This window comes from Scyliorhinus canicula, chromosome 15 (assembly GCF_902713615.1).
Source record: "Scyliorhinus canicula chromosome 15, sScyCan1.1, whole genome shotgun sequence".
Lineage (NCBI taxonomy): Eukaryota > Metazoa > Chordata > Chondrichthyes > Carcharhiniformes > Scyliorhinidae > Scyliorhinus > Scyliorhinus canicula.
In genome coordinates this window covers 137,959,149-137,977,614 of record NC_052160.1, presented here as the reverse complement: position 1 = coordinate 137,977,614, position 18,466 = coordinate 137,959,149, and the positions used below count along the sequence as shown (strand labels likewise).

Genomic DNA, 18,466 nt, shown 5'->3' with positions numbered 1-18,466 from the left:
AGAGGGCAGAGTCTCAGAATAAAGGGCAGCCAATTTAAGACCGAGATGAGGAGGAATTTCTTCTCAGCGTTGAGAGTCCTTGTGTATATTTAAGGCTGAGATAGATTATTGATCAGGAAGAGAATCAAGGGTTACGTGGAAAGGGCAGGAAAGTGGACGTGAGGAATGTTGGAACAACCATGATCCTATTGAATGGCAGAGCAGGCTCGAGGGGCTGAATGGCCTGCTCCTGTTCCTATTTCTTGTGCTCCTGTTCAAACAACCTTTTGGTAAAATAAAAGAGAGAATAGCAACCACTGCGAGAGGAATCTGTTAGTTTTTAAAGGCAGATGAGGACCATTTCTGGAACCCAACACCAATGGTTTCTGCGGTTCGCCTGCTTGCACAATTTTCCAGGAGGTGGCCAATTAATAGGTTGCCTGAAGGAGCCCCTTCAGTTGAGGACAGCGGAGTGCTGTGCAGGCAGGTAGGTCAATGAGAGTGCCCCATGAGCCCTGACAGTGCCACCAGGAGAGGTGGGTGCTGCCACTATAGGTGAGAGACTGGGAGTGTACCTCAAGATGGAGGCACTCTGAAAACATTTGTAGGTTTTTATGATCACAGCTGGCGGGCTGCCTTTGCGGAGGGGAAACTACCCATTGCAGGATTCAGAGAATATATGCAGCAAGCTTAAAGCTCCAGTTTTGTAGGATTGCCAAGTGAGCCTTGGAAGGGGGAGAGGTGGAAAGATCAATAAGTGGATCAGTTTGGATCACAAATCTTGCCTCCTCGCACCTGATTGTGGCGTCGGATTAGATGAAGCCTGAAAAAGAGAATGCTGGTACTTCCTCTGGCCTGAATTCTGTGCATGGGCATCAGACTGGGAAACGTGCAGGTTTGAGAAGTGAAAGCACTGTAATTAAACTGATGAAATTGCGGGTCTTGTATCGGATTATTTTCAGGGATTGTCAGGAACTTGCAGTAAATTATTGCAAGAGAGGGGATGACTTGCTGCTGCCAACAGAGGTTTGTTACAGTAGCTCGTACCCTTTGTGCCTTTTATGCTCGTTTCTACAGAATGCTTGTGCTGCCTGCCAGTAGCTTACTCGTCAACTATAGCAGCTAAGGATTAATGTAAACCAGTGTATGGTTTAGGATGTCAATTTAAGAAATACTCTCTTTTTCCTCAGGGCCGCCTTCTAAACTTGAGCTGCTCAACTGTTCCCACTTTTGTGCTTTCAATCACAGCAACCACTCAGGTAGGTGACTAGATAGGAACTCCAGTATATAATTTAATAATTTAACTGCAGTGCAGGATAGCCCTCTTGCAGTCTGATGTTGGTATTTGGTTCTGTATCTTGTGTATTCTGTATATTACATTATAGCCAAGTGATAGCTTCTCTTGCCTCTTGGGCAGCACTGCTTAGAAATAATGAACAAATGTCTTCTATCTCTAAAACATTATGCATGACAAAGACGGACAGCTACTCTGTAATAACTGCCCTGTTAAATGAGTTCAAAAGCAAGCATCAGTCAAAGCTAGCAGATCACAGGTCTCCTGGCCACAAGACCCAGTGATCTCACGATGCAGCTACCGAGGCACTGCATTTGTTTAATGGACAATGTTGATATGTAAGCAGCAAAATTTAAACAATGTTTTACAAAATGGAATTCTCAGGTGAGTTGGAAAATATGTGGCTTTATATCAATCCTGTTTAGCACATACAAGTTACTAACCTGTTGCGATTTCTGTGCAGGCATTGGCTCTGATAGAGCTCTACAATGCTCCTGAGGGGCGCTACAAACAAGACGTGTATCTTCTGCCTAAAAAGATGGGTATGTAGTATTGTGCTTTCCATTGCAGAGCTGCATCTTAGATCAAAAATGAGAGGACTACAAACATGCATCATATAGTGCTACTGTGGCACTAAAATTCTAGAGAAAGTTTCACGCATTTAGTTACCCTGCTACGTATTTCAGTCAACAGCTGGGAAACGCAATTGTCTTGAGTTCCCAAAGTGACTTGAATCTGTTATTTAACACTTCTACCCACTCTCTGGTTGTAAATAAATCTTGTCTCCTTACAGATGAGTACGTTGCCAGTTTGCATCTGCCAACCTTTGATGCACACTTGACAGAGTTGACAGATGATCAGGCAAAATATCTCGGCCTAAACAAAAACGGACCCTTCAAACCTAATTACTACAGGTAAACTTCTGTATAATGGATCCTAACATCAATGCATACATTTAGTGGAATTGGTGAAGATTCACCATGCAGTTATTAATAGTGTTGACTTGAAGAAACTAAATTTCCTCTGCACGGAATTCTTTCATTGCAAAAACACTGAACATTTGATATAATTGTATACGTGAATCTCATTTGCTGTTGTGGCTCAGATTTCTGGTGTGAAGTGCTACGTAAGTGGCAGAAATCCAGATAGTCAGCTTTCCCTTGACTGCCGTTACCAACTGAGCCATCAGAGGGAGCTCAAAGTAAACTTACTATGACTTTTCCCTTCAAAAGCTCACACCTTCACAAAATAATGGCTCGTTCCGCAATTTAGGATCCGTATCCATTGGTATCACCCCAACAAATCCTGAAAGGAAGAATTGTAACCATCTCATTCAGTAACTAATACCAAGTCTACAGGGAGGTCTGATGCCCAGATCTCCTCTTAAATGAATACCCCATCATGTGGGAATGCAATTGCAGAGAGAGGGAAGTGTTAACACAAATATTCAATAAATAAACTGACGTAAACATCGTATCACAACATACTAGGAGTTTACTGTGCAGAAGTAAACACAAATGCAGGACCTTTCTATTTAATTTATAAATTATTATGAAATTACCCATTGAAGGGTAATTACATTTGAACAGAAGCAACTATTTTGGTGTTGATAATGATCCCTCTGTGTTTTGCCTCAATTGCCTTATCTTCCGACATATATTATTCATGTGCACACAGCCTGTGAACTTTAGAATCGCTAATAGTGGTGGCGCAGTGGTTAGCACTGCTGCCGTACGGCGCTGAGGACCGGGTTCGGCCCCGGGTCACTGTCCCGTGTGGAGTTTGCACATTCTCCCCGTGTCCACGTGGGTCTCACTCCCACAACCCAAAGATGTGCAGGGTAGGTGCAGGCCGCGCTAAATTGCCCCTTAATTGGAAAAAAATAATTGGGACTCTAAATTTTGTTTAAATAAAAATAATCGCTAATGGTTTGTTGGTCAATATTCCGTTGAATGTGGTAAAAATATCATTGCTTAGACTAATTGAGTAATTTTTAATGTAAGGAATAGGATAGGATGTACGATTATTTGTGCTTAAAGGGAGGGGGTAACACAAACTGTATTAACCATTAACAGAATTGTCAAGAGGACTCTCATTTACACACAACAATGTTTTGTGCCCCCCTCCCCCCTGCAGGTATTAGCTGGAGCAGAACCAAAATGATTGAAAGAAGGAGCACGTTGTCTGAAACCTCAGTAGAAGAATGTATAGTAGGAGCCAGCCTAGCTGTTTAAATGCTCGCTAAATGTATTGGAAGAGCATTTCTGCACTCCTAGGCATCTTATTCCTTTAACAGCCTGGTCTTTTGCTTGCATATTCTTTTCTATACTCCAATTATAAATGAGTGTTATGATTTTATTATTACTGCCGGGAGATGTAACCGCACAGTCTGTGACGGCACAGTCTCCATGAGATCACTTGAGCCTGTATATGATTGATGTGCAAACAAGTAGTACTGTAATAATTTAAAACGATTATCTTTGTTTGTCTTTCCTGTTTAGTTCAGGTCCAAGACCTGAGCTTTCAGCTCAATTCCAAATGTTCCAAAGGATTTTCTTGTTTTAATGATATGTTTTTAAAAAAAGAAAAAACCCTTTGTTGGTGGCAATCGAAAACCGATTTGGTCGTCGCCAATATAGTTGTACGATACTCGTTTCTTTTCAGGAACCAGTGCTGACTGTAATAAATGATGAGTATCAACCTTTAATCAAACCCCGATTCAGTACTGAAACCAGTTGTAAATATCACTGTGCAGCCAAAAAAAAAATGTGAATGGTTTTGTTCATGCAGAATTTGAGTTCACCTCTTTCATGCGATGCTCGCCTTACATATGCGCTTTACTGTATTGGCACCACCAGATGTTACTCTTCAGGATGCAAATTATCATCGATCAGGCAAGGGAAATTAGAAGCTTACATCTGTCAGTTTAACAGACCAAGTAATTTTAAGGTGTCAGTATTCCAATACTAGATGGTTACATTTTCGACAGAATCATATTAGAGAAAGTTTGTCATAAGATTGTGCCAAATAGAGTGTGTGGTGACGAGCACCAATCTCGGGTTGAGTCTTGATGGCTTCACATTCCACAGATACTTGCTGTATACAAACAAAACATTTCCGCTATTATGTACTTTTTTTGTGATGGGGCCTTTTTGTGTTGCAAATGCTTTTTTTTTGGACCATGAACAAGCACTGGATTCTGCTGGTGACCTCTGTAATGCTGTGGGTTTTTATGCCATTGAGCCTCTTAAGGTTGTAGACCCAACAGTGGGACCAGAAAATACCTTGACTCCAGTTACATGAAAAAGATATATTTTAAAAAAAATAATAAAGAATTTAAAAATCATTGTAGAAACATGAAGGATTTTTCAATCAAACCTTGCTTCTGTGTTGTCTTCTGGGATTCACCTGGGTGAGAATGGCTCTGTGTTAATTTGGGAACTCCTGATGTAGAGGGGGAGACATTAGAACTCTGAATGATGAAGTGTTTGTTTGTTTGTTTGGAGTTAGATTGTTAAGGGAGAAAATAAATCTCCCTTGCAATATTTTCAAAATTGTTCCTGTCTCAATTTGGCACGACATGTGCAAAACGAACTTGTTTTGATTTGTGATGCAGATTTTGCTGAATCATCAATTGTACTGTATAGAGATGCCTGTGCCAGCCGTGGGAAAGTATTATCCGATTACTCCCACTACCCCTCGCTCTTTCTCTGACGCTCTTCAAATCTTGCCTTTTTAAGTATTTATGAATTTGCTTTTGAAAGTTACTCCTAAACCTGTTTTTGTTTTAGGCAGCATGTTCTAGATCAAAAACGTGCTGCATTTAATTTTTAAAAAAATTCTAACTTTTCCCACCAGCCCAGGTATTGATCCGGTCCCTTTTGTTAAAGCATTTGAATAAATTTGATTGTCTTTTTGGAAAGGTCTGACCCAATCTTTGCTAAAAATGTTCACACCATCCTGTTTCCGCTGATAAATCTGTACTTTATTTTCCTAGATTTCCCTCCTTGTTATACACACGCACATGCACACACACACACACTCACACCACCAGAAAAATAGGTGGGTGTTCCATGCTATTCTGAAATGCCAGCAAAGCTAATTGTTAAATTGATTTTAGATTAGATTTAGATTTATTGCCACATGTACTGAGGCACGGTGAAAAGTATTGTTCTGCGTACAGTCCAGGCAGATCGTTCAATATGTGAAAAACATAGGATAGACGGCAAATACACAACATAAATACATAGTGGGTGAAGAATACAGAATATAGTGCAGGTTAGGCGGAGTTATGGGGATAGGGTAGGGGAGTGAGCCTAGGTAGGGTGCTCTTTCGGAGCGTCGGTGAGAATCGATGGGTGGTGGAATTGCCTCCTTCTGCACTATAAGGATTCTATGGATAAATGAGGCATCCCGTGTATGGAATCAGTTCTCTTCCCCCCCCCCCCCCCCCCCCCCCCCCCCCCCCCCTTAACAGTAGGATATTGACTCTGCATCTGCCCTTGTTGGGGGAGGGGTTGTTGTCCTGGCTCAGGTTGCTAGCTGGTAAATTTGTTTTTGGGGTGGAGCAGTCATCATCTTACTGCCAGTGATGGGAGAACTGTTGTTGCCAAGTCTGATGCTCGTTGCCCTGGGAACTAAAGTAGGAAATAAAAGCATGGTGGTGAACATTGGTGGCCCAAGTCTTAGTTTTAAGACGGAAGAAGGAAAGCGACACCACAGGAGAGAACACTGATGGCGTAGAGCGGCAGGAGTGAATAAATGCCGGGGGTTAAAGCTAGGCGATAATCAGACAAAAGACTGATCAAGAGGGTATGTAAATGGCTACAGCAGAGCCGGAGGGCAGCATAGAAAACCTGGCATGAAAAGGGAAGCTCCCCCAGCCTAGAGTGTAGCAGAGGAAAGGCAGGAACACTCCAGGGGTTCTGACCACCCCAATCCTGGCTGTGCACAGAGACGGGCAAGGAGGTCTTCTCATTGAATGTCCCTTCTGCATCTTGGCATCCACCAAACCTTGCCCAAAAGTCAATCCCTGCTAATAAAAGGATATCATAGAATGTACAGTGCAGAAGGAGGCCACTCTGCCCATCCAGTCTGAACCGGCCCTTGGAAAGAGCATCCCAGCCGAAGCCCACACCTCCATCCTATCCCTGTAACCCAGCAACCCCACCCAACCCTTTTGGACACTAAGGGGCAATTTAGCATAGCCAATCCACCTAACCTGCACATCTTTGGACTGTGGGAGGAAACCGGAGCACTTGGAGAAAACAAGTGCAGACACGGGGAGAACGTGCAGCCTCCACACAGACAGTGACCCAAGTCGGGAATCGAACCTGGGACCCTGGAGTTGTGCAGCGACAGTGCTAGCCACTATGCTACTGTGCCGCCCCCAATGCTTTGTGGCTGCAGTGTTCTTCAAAGGCGGTGCATCCTCCTTTAATCTATACATCTGAAAAAGCAACTTGACAGATGTTCCAATTATATCCATCTGTTTGCCCAGTAGACGGGCAACGTTTTATTTTGTAATTTAGTTTGAAGGACAAATAGAAAGGGTTTCCAGCTGGCTTCTACGGTAATGCTAAAATCCTCCTTCGATAAAATGAGAACTTTCCGCCATAAATCTGTGATGGCGGATTGTTTTCATTTAAAATTATTTATGCTTTAAGGAATAGGGTATTTGTTTTCTTATATTTGTGATTTTTCCCTGTTTTCTGGGGTGTACAACTCATGAACCAGGAAGATGATGGACATTTTGTTCTTCAGTGTCTCCATCTGCCCTTACTGCGGGGAAAGGTGAAGCCAAAGGCATTTACCCATGACTAATTCAGTCCTTTCCCATTGATCCCTGCAATGGTGTATCTTGGCAGTACCAAGGGAGACAAGGCATGGAAGAGACGTGGCAGGATAATCCTCTACAGCATGCACAATCTGTAGCGTGGGGATCCACATCGATGATGTTTTAAGTGACAACAGATTTTGGGTGGGTTTTTGTGTTACAGCCTTTGCAGGCACTGTTTGGTGCACACTTGGGAAATCCTTTCACCCGTTCCCACCCGAGGATGTCCGCCTTTTGCCTTCCGATACTAAACTCTACTAAGTTAGTGAGGTGATAACTCAATGGACACTCAGGGTATCCTTCCTTTACACAACTCCATTGGATTTTGTCCACTCATTCACTGTAAGAATAGAGTCCACCAAACCACCTCTCGACGAGTTCCTCCACCAACATGATCATGGCTGCACTTCAAAATAGACTCCACTTTCTTACTCTTTCCTGACATGCCGTGGATTCCCTTAGTGTCCAAGAGTCTCTCGATTTTGGTCTTGAATATAACTCAATGACTGAACACCCACTGTTGTCCTTTTTCTTTCTACTTGGTCTTTTCTGTGGCTCTGCTCCAATTATGGCAATCAGTGAATTTGCCCTTCTTTCTATGTTATCTATGTCCGAATGCTTAGTCGCCAGGTATACCACCACAAGTTTCAACCGGCTATCGATCAAAGAGCCAAACACCAGTTAGTTGAAGGTCAAGGGTACTTTATTTACACACAATTAGTCATGCAACATAAACACTACTTGTTAACTGCACCTATCAACTAAGACAACCTGTACTTAACTTCGGGCACCCGGCTTAGGTCAGAAAACAGTGGCCGCTGTTCATTTCTGGATCTCTCGGGTTCGAAGGAGTAACTGCTGCTCAGCTGGGCTCATCCGTCTCGTAGCGGGCGTTGAACTTGGACTTGCTTCTGGTGTTGCTGCACTTGGCGATGGCCATGACTGGGGTACCAGGGCCAAGAGAGAGCGAACATATGGCAAACTCTTCCTATACTCGGGGGTTTTCGCACTCTTTTGGGCGGTCCTTCGATTTGCGCCTTACGAATTGGGTGATCCTTGATCCCGATTCCTTAGCCAATAAGTGGGTGGGAATCTGGATGGCTGGGCGTGCCCCAAGTGGTCACTGACCCAGTTGTTTTCGTTTCCCTTGAACAGGGAGTGGCACTGAAATGTCTGGGACTGTCCCGGTTGCTCGAGTACCAGTCCTTTGTTTTGGTGAAGATGGGCCATCAAATGCTAATCGGCCCCATTAAAATGCTAATTGGACGGAGTTTCGATACCGTCTGGACTTCTTGCTTATGAATATGCATTTCAGGCTCTGAGTCTTGGCTTGTCCATTTTACCCGCCAGGCTTTGCAAGTTTCCCGCCCATTTATTGGTTAAGGAATCGGGATCAAGGATCACCCAATTCGTAAGGCCCAAATCGAAGGACCGCCCAAAAGAGCGCGAAAACCCCCGAGTATAGGAAGAGTTTGCCATATGTTCGCTCTCTCTTGGCCCTGGTACCCCAGTCACGGCCATCGCCAAGTGCAGCAACACCAGAAGCAAGTCCAAGTTCAACGCCCGCTACGAGACGGATGAGCCCAGCTGAGCAGCAGTTACTCCTTCGAACCCGAGAGATCCAGAAATGAACAGCGGCCACTGTTTTCTAACCTAAGCCAGGTGCCCAAAGTTAAGTACAGGTTGTCTTAGTTGATAGGTGTAGTTAACTAGTTGGAGGTGACCATCCGAGATGGCTAAACCACCTCCCTCTGGAGTAGAGAATTCCAAAGAATGAATGTGTATGGAACTCTTGTGAACCAGCTCTCATTGAAAGTTATGGATTTTTAGAAATAATTACAGCCAAGATTAAGAACAGGAAGGATTTCCACACGAGTATATTATTTGTAGTGGGATATTTGGAGCAGTTGATTTTCTTGTGATTGTGCTTTTGAGAAAATCATCAACATTGGCCACAAAGCAGCTAAATAATACACTCCCCATCAGTTTGTAGCTCAGGGAAAATCCAGGTTAGGCGGCCCGGTTTCACAGTGGTTAGCACTGCTGCCTCACAGCTCCAGGGTCCTGGGTTCAATTCCTGCCTTGGGTGATTGTCTGTGCGGAGTCTGCACGTTCACCCTGTGTCTGCGTGGGTTTCCTCCCACAGTCCAAAGATGTGTAGGTTAAGTGGATTGGCCATGCTAAATTGCCTCTTAGTGTCCAAAAGGTTAGGTGTGGTTACTGGATTAGGGGGATAGGGTGGAGGTGTGGTCTTAAGTGGGGTGCTCCTTCCAAGAGCTGGTGCAGACCCGATGGGCCGAATAGCCTCCTTCTGCACTGTCAATTCTATGATTCTCTGAAACACTTTATTTACGGAAGATAGACAAGAATGTTAAGAATTGGGTGAAATTGTTTTTTGGAATTTGCTGGGCTTTCTGGAATGACCATTTCGTATTTAACATCATTCATGTGTTACAAATGACAACATGCTCATAAACCAGTAGAGATGGGGATATGGCGGAGGGAACTGAATTGGTTTAGTTGTTTGTGTTGTTTCTAGCACATATCGTAATGGAGGCCTATTAAATACTTTAAAGAGATGTGAAAATTGGATAAAGAAATCCATTGGTCTTGCATATTCTGCAACATTTTTGATAACATTAAAAAGGACTAAGATTTGCTTTGTTGCATATTGATTACTGCAGCTTTTTACTAACTAACTTTCAGAATTTAAGACCATAAGACCATAAGACATAGGAGCGGAAGTAAGGCCATTTGGCCCATCGAGTCCACTCCACCATTCAATCATGGTTGATTTCAACTCCATTTACCCGCTCTCTCCCCATAGCCCTTAATTCCTCGAGAAATCAAGAATTTATCAATTTCTGTCTTAAAGACACTCAATGTCCCGGCCTCCACCGCCCTCTGTGGCAATGAATTCCACAGACCTACCACTCTCTGGCTGAAGAAATTTCTCCTCATCTCTGTTCTAAAGTGACTCCCTTTTATTCTAAGGCTGTGCCCCCGCGTCCTAGTCTCCCCTGCTAATGGAAACAACTTCCCTACGTCCATCCTATCCAAGCCATTCATTATCTTGTACGTTTCTATTAGATCTCCCCTCAACCTCCTAAACTCCAATGAATATAATTCCACGATCCTCAGACGTTCATCGTATGTTAGGCCTACCTTCCTGGGATCATCCGTGTGAATCTCCGCTGGACCCGCGCCAGTGCCAGTATGTCTTTCCTGAGGTGTGGGGCCCAAAATTGCTCACAGTATTCTAAATGGGGCCTAACTAGTGCTTTATAAATTTGTTCTTTTTATACATTTTCTTTCTATAAGCTCCTGCTCTCCTGCTCAATGTTTTGATTTTGTCCCTGAGCTCTAAGCAGTGTATTTAAGGAAGGAAAAAATGGAAACAGTTTAAGGCCATTCTGAGAAATAAGTCAAATAACCTTCACAATGCAACATCCCTACTCTTCATTGAATTATTCATTACTCTTCCTGATGATATTGATTTAAATTGTTATGGATCTACAATAAATGGGTAGCCAGGTCACCAGCTTACTGATAGCAGGCCATTTACGTGGGTGAATATCATATGTGATGAAAGATTTGTGATTCATTACTATGTGAAATGCACGTCAATTACACAACAAACCTATTAGTACCAGAACTAGTGCAAAGTTCAATTCTGCCGGTTTTTAGAAGTTACCTGTGAACTTGGTGGCCAAAACATCCCTGAAGTTTGGAGACAGAAAGAGGTGCAGATGGGGGAAATAACACTGCTACGGGTGGATTTGATCATTGTGGTTTTCTGTCACCACAACGATTTTGAGACAGGAACATATTGTCACTTCAGTATAATGTAACCTCTGTCCAAGTACAGAGCCATTGTTGTCATCTGAACTGGATATTACACTCAAGAGTTTAAAAGTGGTAGTGCAGTTTCTTAACTTCTCATTGTTTTCAGCCTGATTTCTCAAAGGATAAGGCAATTGCTTGAAAAATCTGAAGGCCACTGGGTGAACCAGCAGTGTAGAGTCTTACTCAATTTCAGCTCATTAAAGAAACACTTGATATATTCAAAGTAGAGAATACATATTGCTCTACATATTATTTGATAATTTTCTATTGCATACAACCTTTTTCATTGCTGTACTATGAAGAGTAGTAGATAAAAAGTGTCATTAACCTTAATAAAGGTCTCCTAAACCATCAGTGTTTCATGCGCCGTTGTCTTTTTCACCCACCCAAAAGTGTAATTGTGCTTTTCTGTTTGTTGTACATTGTCTGTCTTGCTTCCTTGCTCTTGAGTCTGAAAGTCATCCCACGATCACGCTGGAAGTATCCGGTTAAACTTTAGTCACAGCACTGTTTCAAGATAACCTGCTAACCCAAATCTTTAATAGGTGACGGCAAATTTTGAGAACGGTTCTAACAGCTGCAAAGGTCAGATGCGTTTGTGTTCCAATGTATTTTATGATAGTACTAGACTTCCCATTGCTCTGGGCACTGTCGCATGTTAAATGTCCACCTACGGCAGCATAAATGTGTTGGTGCTTCCGCCCATCGATCAAGCAGCAACTTTATGAAGGTAATAAAACGGAATTGACATCAGGTTAAAAAGAAAAGTTATAGCCTATTGATTCTGGAAGGTACATGTTTAACATTTATAATTCTATTTTCCTACATAAAGCAATGATTCACTTCACACTGCTCATGATTTGCTTTGGGATATTTCATGAAACATAAATGCAGGTTTATTGTTTTAACTTAAATGTTGCTGAATTTGTTCAAGAAGCAAACAACATTGTTAATTCCTCCTCAAACCATCTTGTCAGCTTGTTTACACAATGTTTTTTGCCATTTTCCTCCCATGGGGGAGTTTGCAGTATTTATTCTTCCCTCCGTTATTTATATGGATACAAAAGATTTATCTTTCCTTAGAGTAAATTTGGAGTTCAATAATACCATTTATAAGCATCTAGCAAGCGCATATATCAGCGACTCAAAGCCTCAAATGACAGAGCTCAGAACCTATTCTTTGCCTTGTGTGCAATGTTTTTTAAAAGACATTTTAATTGAGGGTGGCACAGTGGTTAGCACTGCTGCCTCACAGCTCGAGGGACCCGGGTTCAATTCTGGCCTTGGGTGACTGCGGGGTTTGCACATTCTCCCCCGAGTGGGATTCCTCCGGGTGCTCCGGTTTCTTCCCACAGTCCAAAGATGTGCAGGTTAGGTGGATTGGCCATGCTAAATTTCCCCTTAATGTCCAAAGATGTGCAGGTTAGGTGTGGTTACGGGAATAGGGAGGGTGCTTTTTCAGAGGCGAGGTGCAGACTCAATGGGCCGAATGGCCGTCTCCTGCACTGGAACAGTTCTATTCTCTATAATTCTTGTTGCACCTGTCAATCATTATATATTTTCTGACTGGTGGGCATGTGATGATGGGTCATGGTGCATCTATTTTTGTGCGATGCCATGACCATACTTCCCCATCTATCTTTTCACCATAACCCTGAAAGTCCCTCACACTCTCTGTCTCTCTCGAACTTTGTAAGCTGTGCTTCCTCCTGTGCCAACAAAATAATAAGCAAACGTTATTCTCCAGCCTTTTCCAATAATGAATGTGGCCCAGTCGCTGGGACCTGTAGCCGTGCTGGTTACTTGCAGACTCTCCATTTCCTCCCCATGGCGTTGCCTGTGGTGCTGTGGAACTCATCGCTGTGAAGTAATGACCTGCTGCTCTGTGACACAATGCCATGTGATTCTGACATTGAGTCAATATCCTTTTTATATTTCAAGGCTGTTTCACAAACGGGGGAAAAAGAGTGATGTGGTCATAAGAAAGCATTTCTTCATTTTAGATTTTTTTTCTTCCTCTTTCATGGTAAGATCATCTAAAACCAGGAATCTATACTTATAAACTGTAAAGAGTGCTCTGAAGAGGGCAATAAATGAACTAGAAACCACCATAGTTAAATAGATTCTGAGAGACTTTTATTTCATGGGATGGAAGATGTAAACGGAAGACCCGTCCATCCCTATTTTCCTCATCACCAGGATCGGAAGACCCAACCTCCTTGGCTTTCTAATTAGCTCCAAGAAAGGCTGCATAATTCAAAGATCTTACTCCAGCTGGAGTACACTTCTGGGCCGGGATTCTCCCCTACCCGGTGGGGCGGGGGGGGTCCCGGCGTGTTGGAGTGGCGTGAACCACTCGGGCGTCGGGCCGCCACTTCCGCACCTTTAGGGGCCAAGCCCTCACATTGAGGGGCTAGGCCCGCGCCGGAGTGGTTCCCACTCCACTGGCTGGCGTGAACGGCCTTTGGCGCCACGCCAGCTGGAGCCGAAAGGACTTAGCCGGCTGGCATAAGTCCGCGCATGCGCCGGAGCGTCAGCGGCTGCTGATGTCATCCCGGCGCATGCGCAGGGGAGGGGGTCTCTTCCGCCTCCGCCATGGTCCATGCCGAAAGCGGAAGAAAACGAGTGCCACCACGGCACAGGCCCGCCCGCTGATCGGTGGGCCCTGATCGTGGGCCAGGCCACTATGGGGGCACCCCCCGGGGTCAGATTGCCCCCCCCCAGGAATCCGGTGCCCGCCTGTCGATAAGGTAGGTGGTTTAATCCACGCCGGCGGGAGAGGTTTGTCAGCGGCGGGACTTCGGCCCATCGCGGGCCAGAGAATCGCCGCGGGGGGGACCGGTGCGATTCCCGCCCCCGCCAAATCTCGGGTGGCGGAGAATTCGGGACACGGCGGGGTCAGGATTGACGCCGGCCCCGGGCGATTCTCCCACTCGGCTGGGGGTCGGAGAATCCCGCCCCTGATCTATTGAGTCATCCAGTGTTTGTTCCTCTGCATCTCCATACCAACTATCGCCTGACTATTTTCAGCCTGCTCCTCTTCCAGAAGGAAAGCTTAGCTGGAATTGGAAACGGTCCCAAAATTATTGACCTGAGAAGCCACTGTGACAACCTTGCCAACTTGTCTAGGTCAGTGAAACGCTACCCATGCATAAGTGAGAACAAGATGGTGCAAAAAAGTTTTATTCAAAAATATTTTCACCAGGCATAATCAGAATAATACTGCCCACCAAGTTAATGTTCATGACCAAAGTATTTTCTCTCAGGTTCTATCTGATTAATAAATGAAACTGGACTTAACCTTAAATAGATACAAAAGCACAATACTGCAGAAAAAGTTGGAAACATTCAGCAGGTCAGTTTGCTCTTCACAAAGTATCCATTGATTATTTTGGCCATTAGAACTAGCCATTGTAACTTTTGTATGCCATTTGTGCTGAGCCATCTTGTTATTGTAAAAACCAGATTGCCTATATTTTAATGGCTGTGCACTTTGATTATACATGGTCCCAAGGCATTGAATCGCATGCTTCCAAGGAGTGCGCCAGAAACTGAAAAAGCAATTGATTAGCAATAATTGAAAGGTAAAAACGATGAATCTTTAAATTTCTGCAGCAAAGTCACTGGCTCAGGCTGTGACTCTCCAAACACTGGTCCCAGTGTGCTGTCAAGGGCAGTCATCAACCTGCTGCTTTGATACATTAGAGGGAACTTTGGACTGCTCTATGGTATTTCCATATACCCGCCCTGCAGAGCACAAAGGATTTAAGTGAAGATGTAAAAGTGCCTTCAGACTCGGCCAAACCTTTTTTAATAAACTTTTTATTGAGGTATTTTCTTTTTTTGGCATTGTAACAGCAGCAATATAAACACTGCATAAAATGTAAACATAGTGCCAATACTGCCTCCCTCCCCCACAGGTCCCACCATTACCTAACCCCCTAATCTACGATAACCTAACCCCCCCCACCCCCCGCCTTTCTCCTGACGGTTAATTCTCTGCGAAGAACTCGATAAATGGTTGCCACCTCCGGGCGAACCCTAACAATGACCTTCTCATGGCAAACTTAACTTTCTCCAGGCAGAGAAAGCCAGCCATGTCCGATAGCCAGGTCTCTGACTTCGGGGACTTCGTGTCCCTCTATGCTCTGTCTCCGGGCTACCAGGGAAGCAAAGGCCAGAACATCTGCCTCTTTCTCCTCCTGGATTCCCGGATCCTGTGACACCCTGAAAATCGCCACCTCTGGACTCGATGCCACCCTTGTATTTAATACCTTGGACATGAGACGTCAGAAAATCCCTGCCAAAATCACCTAAGCTTTGGACATGCCCAGAACATGTGGACATGGTTCGCTGGTCCTGCACATTTTGTGCACCTATCCTCCACCCCAAAGAATCTGCTCATCCGGGCCACTGTCATGTGAGCCCGGTGCACGACCTTGAATTGAATCAGGCTGAGCCTGGCACATGTTGTGGTCGCGTTGACTACTCAACGCGTCCGCCCAAAGGCCCTCTTCCATCTCTCCTCCCAGCTCCTCCTTCCACTTTCGCTTCAGCTCCTCGGTCTGTGTCGTCTCCGATCCCATAAACTCCTTATATATGTCCGAAACGTTCCCCTCTCCTATCCATCCTCTAGAAATCACCCTATCCTGAATCCCTCTTAGCGGCAGGAGCGGAAGTTTGGCACCTGCTTCCGCAGAAAGTCCCGTACCTGTAAATATCGGAATTCGTTTCCCCTCACCAATGCAAACTTCTCCTCCAGCACCCTCATACTCGGAAAGCTCCCCTCTATAAACAAGTCCCCATCCTCAATCCCCGCTCTCCGCCAAATTCGGAACCCCCCCATCCATCCTCCCCGGGGCAAACCGGTGATTATCGCAGATTGGGAACCAGATCGATGCTCCCACATGTCTCCTCCGTTGCCCCCGACTCTCAGGGCCGCCACCACCATGGGGCTGGTGGAGTACCGCGCCGGTGGGAACGGCAGAGGCGCGGTTACCAACGCCCCCAGACTTGTTCCCCTGCATGAAGCCACCTCCATATGCTCCCATTCTGACCCCGCCCCCCTCCCCCCACCAGCCACTTCCTAACCATGGCTATATTAGCTGCCCAGTACTAATTGCTAAAGTTCAGCGCCAACCCACCCTCCCTCCGACTCCACTCAAGCATTACCCTCTTCAGTCGCAGGACTTGCCCCCCCCCCCCCCCCCCCCCCATACAAAGCCCGCTATAACTTTATTGACCCGCTTAAAAAAGGACCGCGGGATGAAGATGGGGAGACACTGGAAAACAAAAAGAAATCTCGGGAGGACCATCGTTTTAACTGTTTGAACTCTGCCCGCCAGAGACGACGGGAGCGCATCCCATCTCTGGAAATCCTCCTTGATCTGTCCTACCAACTGGGCCAAGTTCAATTTATGTAGCCAGTCCCAATCCCTCACCACTTTGAAACCTAGGTACCTGAAACTGTCCCCTGCAACTCCAAAAGGCAATTCCCCCACTCACCTCTTCTGACCTCTCGCCTGGACCACAAACATCTCGTTCTTCCCATATTAAGCTTATACCCTGAAAACCGGCCGAATTCCCCTAAAATTCCCATAATTTCTTCCATCCCCTCCATTGCATCTGAAACATGCAAAAGCAGGTCGTCCGTATACAGCGAGACTCTGTGCCCCGCTCCCTCCCCCCCCCTCCCACCCCGGACCAGTCCTCTCCAGCCCCTTGAAGCCCTTAGAGCAATTGCCAGCGGCTCTATTGCCAGCTCAAACAGCAGTGGGGAGAGGGGGCATCCCTGTCTCTTCCCCCGGTGCTGTCTAAAATAATCCAAAGTCATCCTGTTCGTTCGTACACTTGCCACAGGAGTCTGGTACAGCAATCTGACCCAGTTAATAAAGCCTCCCAAATCCGAACCGCTCCAGAACCTCCCATAAATAATCCCACTCAACCCGGTCAAAAGCTTTCTCCGCATCCATCGCGACCACTACCTCCACCTTCCTACTCTCCGGGGGCATCATGATCACATTTAACAGCCTTCTTACATTGGCCACCAGCTGCCTGCTCTTAACAAACCCCGCCTGATCCTCCACAATAACGTCCAGTACACAGTCCTCAATCCTGGAGGACAAAACTTTGGCCAGCAGTTTGGCATCTACGTTCAACAGGGAAATCGGCCTGAAAGACCCACATAGCTCCGGGTCCTGGTCCCGCTTCAGGATAAGCGAAATCGTGGCCTGTGACATCATCTGGGGCAGGACCCCCCTTTCCCTTGCCTCATTAAACACCTTCACCAGCACTGGTCCCAATATCCTGGAGGATTTTTTTTATAGAACTCTGCTGGATGGCTCCAAACTGTTTTAATAGACCTCTGCCACACATCTTATTTCCTGCAATTCAATTACCAATTTTGGAATGTCTGAAATACAAATATATAATACAAGGTAATGATAAAAGATTATAGGGCAGTAGCTGGGGAGAAAAGCAGTAAATTTTTCAGGTCATGACCTTTCTTGAAAATTCTGATGAAAGGGTTATCGGCCTGAAACTTTAGGTGGAATTTAACGCGAAGGGTTAGGTTGCCCTCAGCTCATTTTACGGCTGTCAAGTGGCTCAGGGTGAGACTTGAACCTCTCTCTGGGAGGAAGTCCCCCTTCCGAGAGCTCCTGATCAAACAAATGGCCAGCAGCCCTTAGTCCAAGCTGGACAACCGGAGCAGTGGCAACTGCAGCCCGTCCCCAAGGGTGAGGATTTGAGGATATGGATTTGGAAGTGAATGTGGAATATTGCATGGCCAGGGTGGCAGGCCTTGACCAGGCAGGCGAAGGACTAGGTTTGGGGGGAGGGGGTTGGGTGCAGAGGTAGAACACTGAGGGGGAGAGATACCGTGGGGTGTGGGGGGGTGTTGGGATGTACACCATCAGGCACAAGGTGCTCGCAGCAAAGAGATGTTCGTCTCGATCCAGATCAAAGCCAGTAGGTATCACCCGGTAGCCTGACCAGATGGTCTAGGAACACCAAGCTACTGGGAGAATAATAGCACAGTTGGACCAAGGGCAGGCTGGCCACTTGACACCCGATTTCCCCACCCTGACGCTGGTAAAACACCAGCAGAAGCAGACATGGCACTATTGCCATGGTACCAGACTACATCTGCCGCCAGCCTCTTCCCAGGGTATGCAAAATTAGAGCTGTTAACCCTCCACTGTTGGTGCCAGCACTACTGAATATTTCCAGTGTTTTGTTTATGTTTCAGATTTAAGGGATGTGCGATATTTTGCTTTAGTATATTTACAGAGTGCTATTTTTAAAAATAAATTTAGAGTACCCAATTCATTTTTTCCAATTAAGGGGCAATTTAGCATAGCCAATCCACCTACCCTGCACATCTTTCGGGTTGTGGGGGCGAAACCCACGCAAACACGGGGAGAATGTGTAAACTCCACACAGACAGTGACCCAGAGCCGGGATCGAACCTGGGACCTCGGCGCCGTGAGGCAACAGGGCTAACTCACTGC

The 18,466-nt window shown here is 45.5% G+C and overlaps 1 protein-coding gene across 4 annotated transcripts in view; it reads left to right on the top strand.

The window, feature by feature from the left end:
* LOC119977990 (S-adenosylhomocysteine hydrolase-like protein 1) overlaps nt 1-4,650 on the top strand; it is a 108,635-nt gene extending 103,985 nt beyond the window's left edge. For 3 of the 4 annotated variants that reach the window (XM_038819262.1, XM_038819264.1, XM_038819265.1), the window contains exons 14-17: nt 1,170-1,238; nt 1,737-1,815; nt 2,067-2,187; nt 3,410-4,650. In XM_038819262.1, coding sequence (XP_038675190.1) covers nt 1,170-1,238; nt 1,737-1,815; nt 2,067-2,187; nt 3,410-3,416 — 276 coding nt within the window. In that variant the 3' untranslated portion in view covers nt 3,417-4,650. Of the gene's footprint in view, nt 1-1,169; nt 1,239-1,736; nt 1,816-2,066; nt 2,192-3,409 lie in introns of those variants that run through there. The other variant, XM_038819263.1, reaches the window with a different exon arrangement.
* Nucleotides 4,651-18,466: the final 13,816 nt, after the last annotated feature.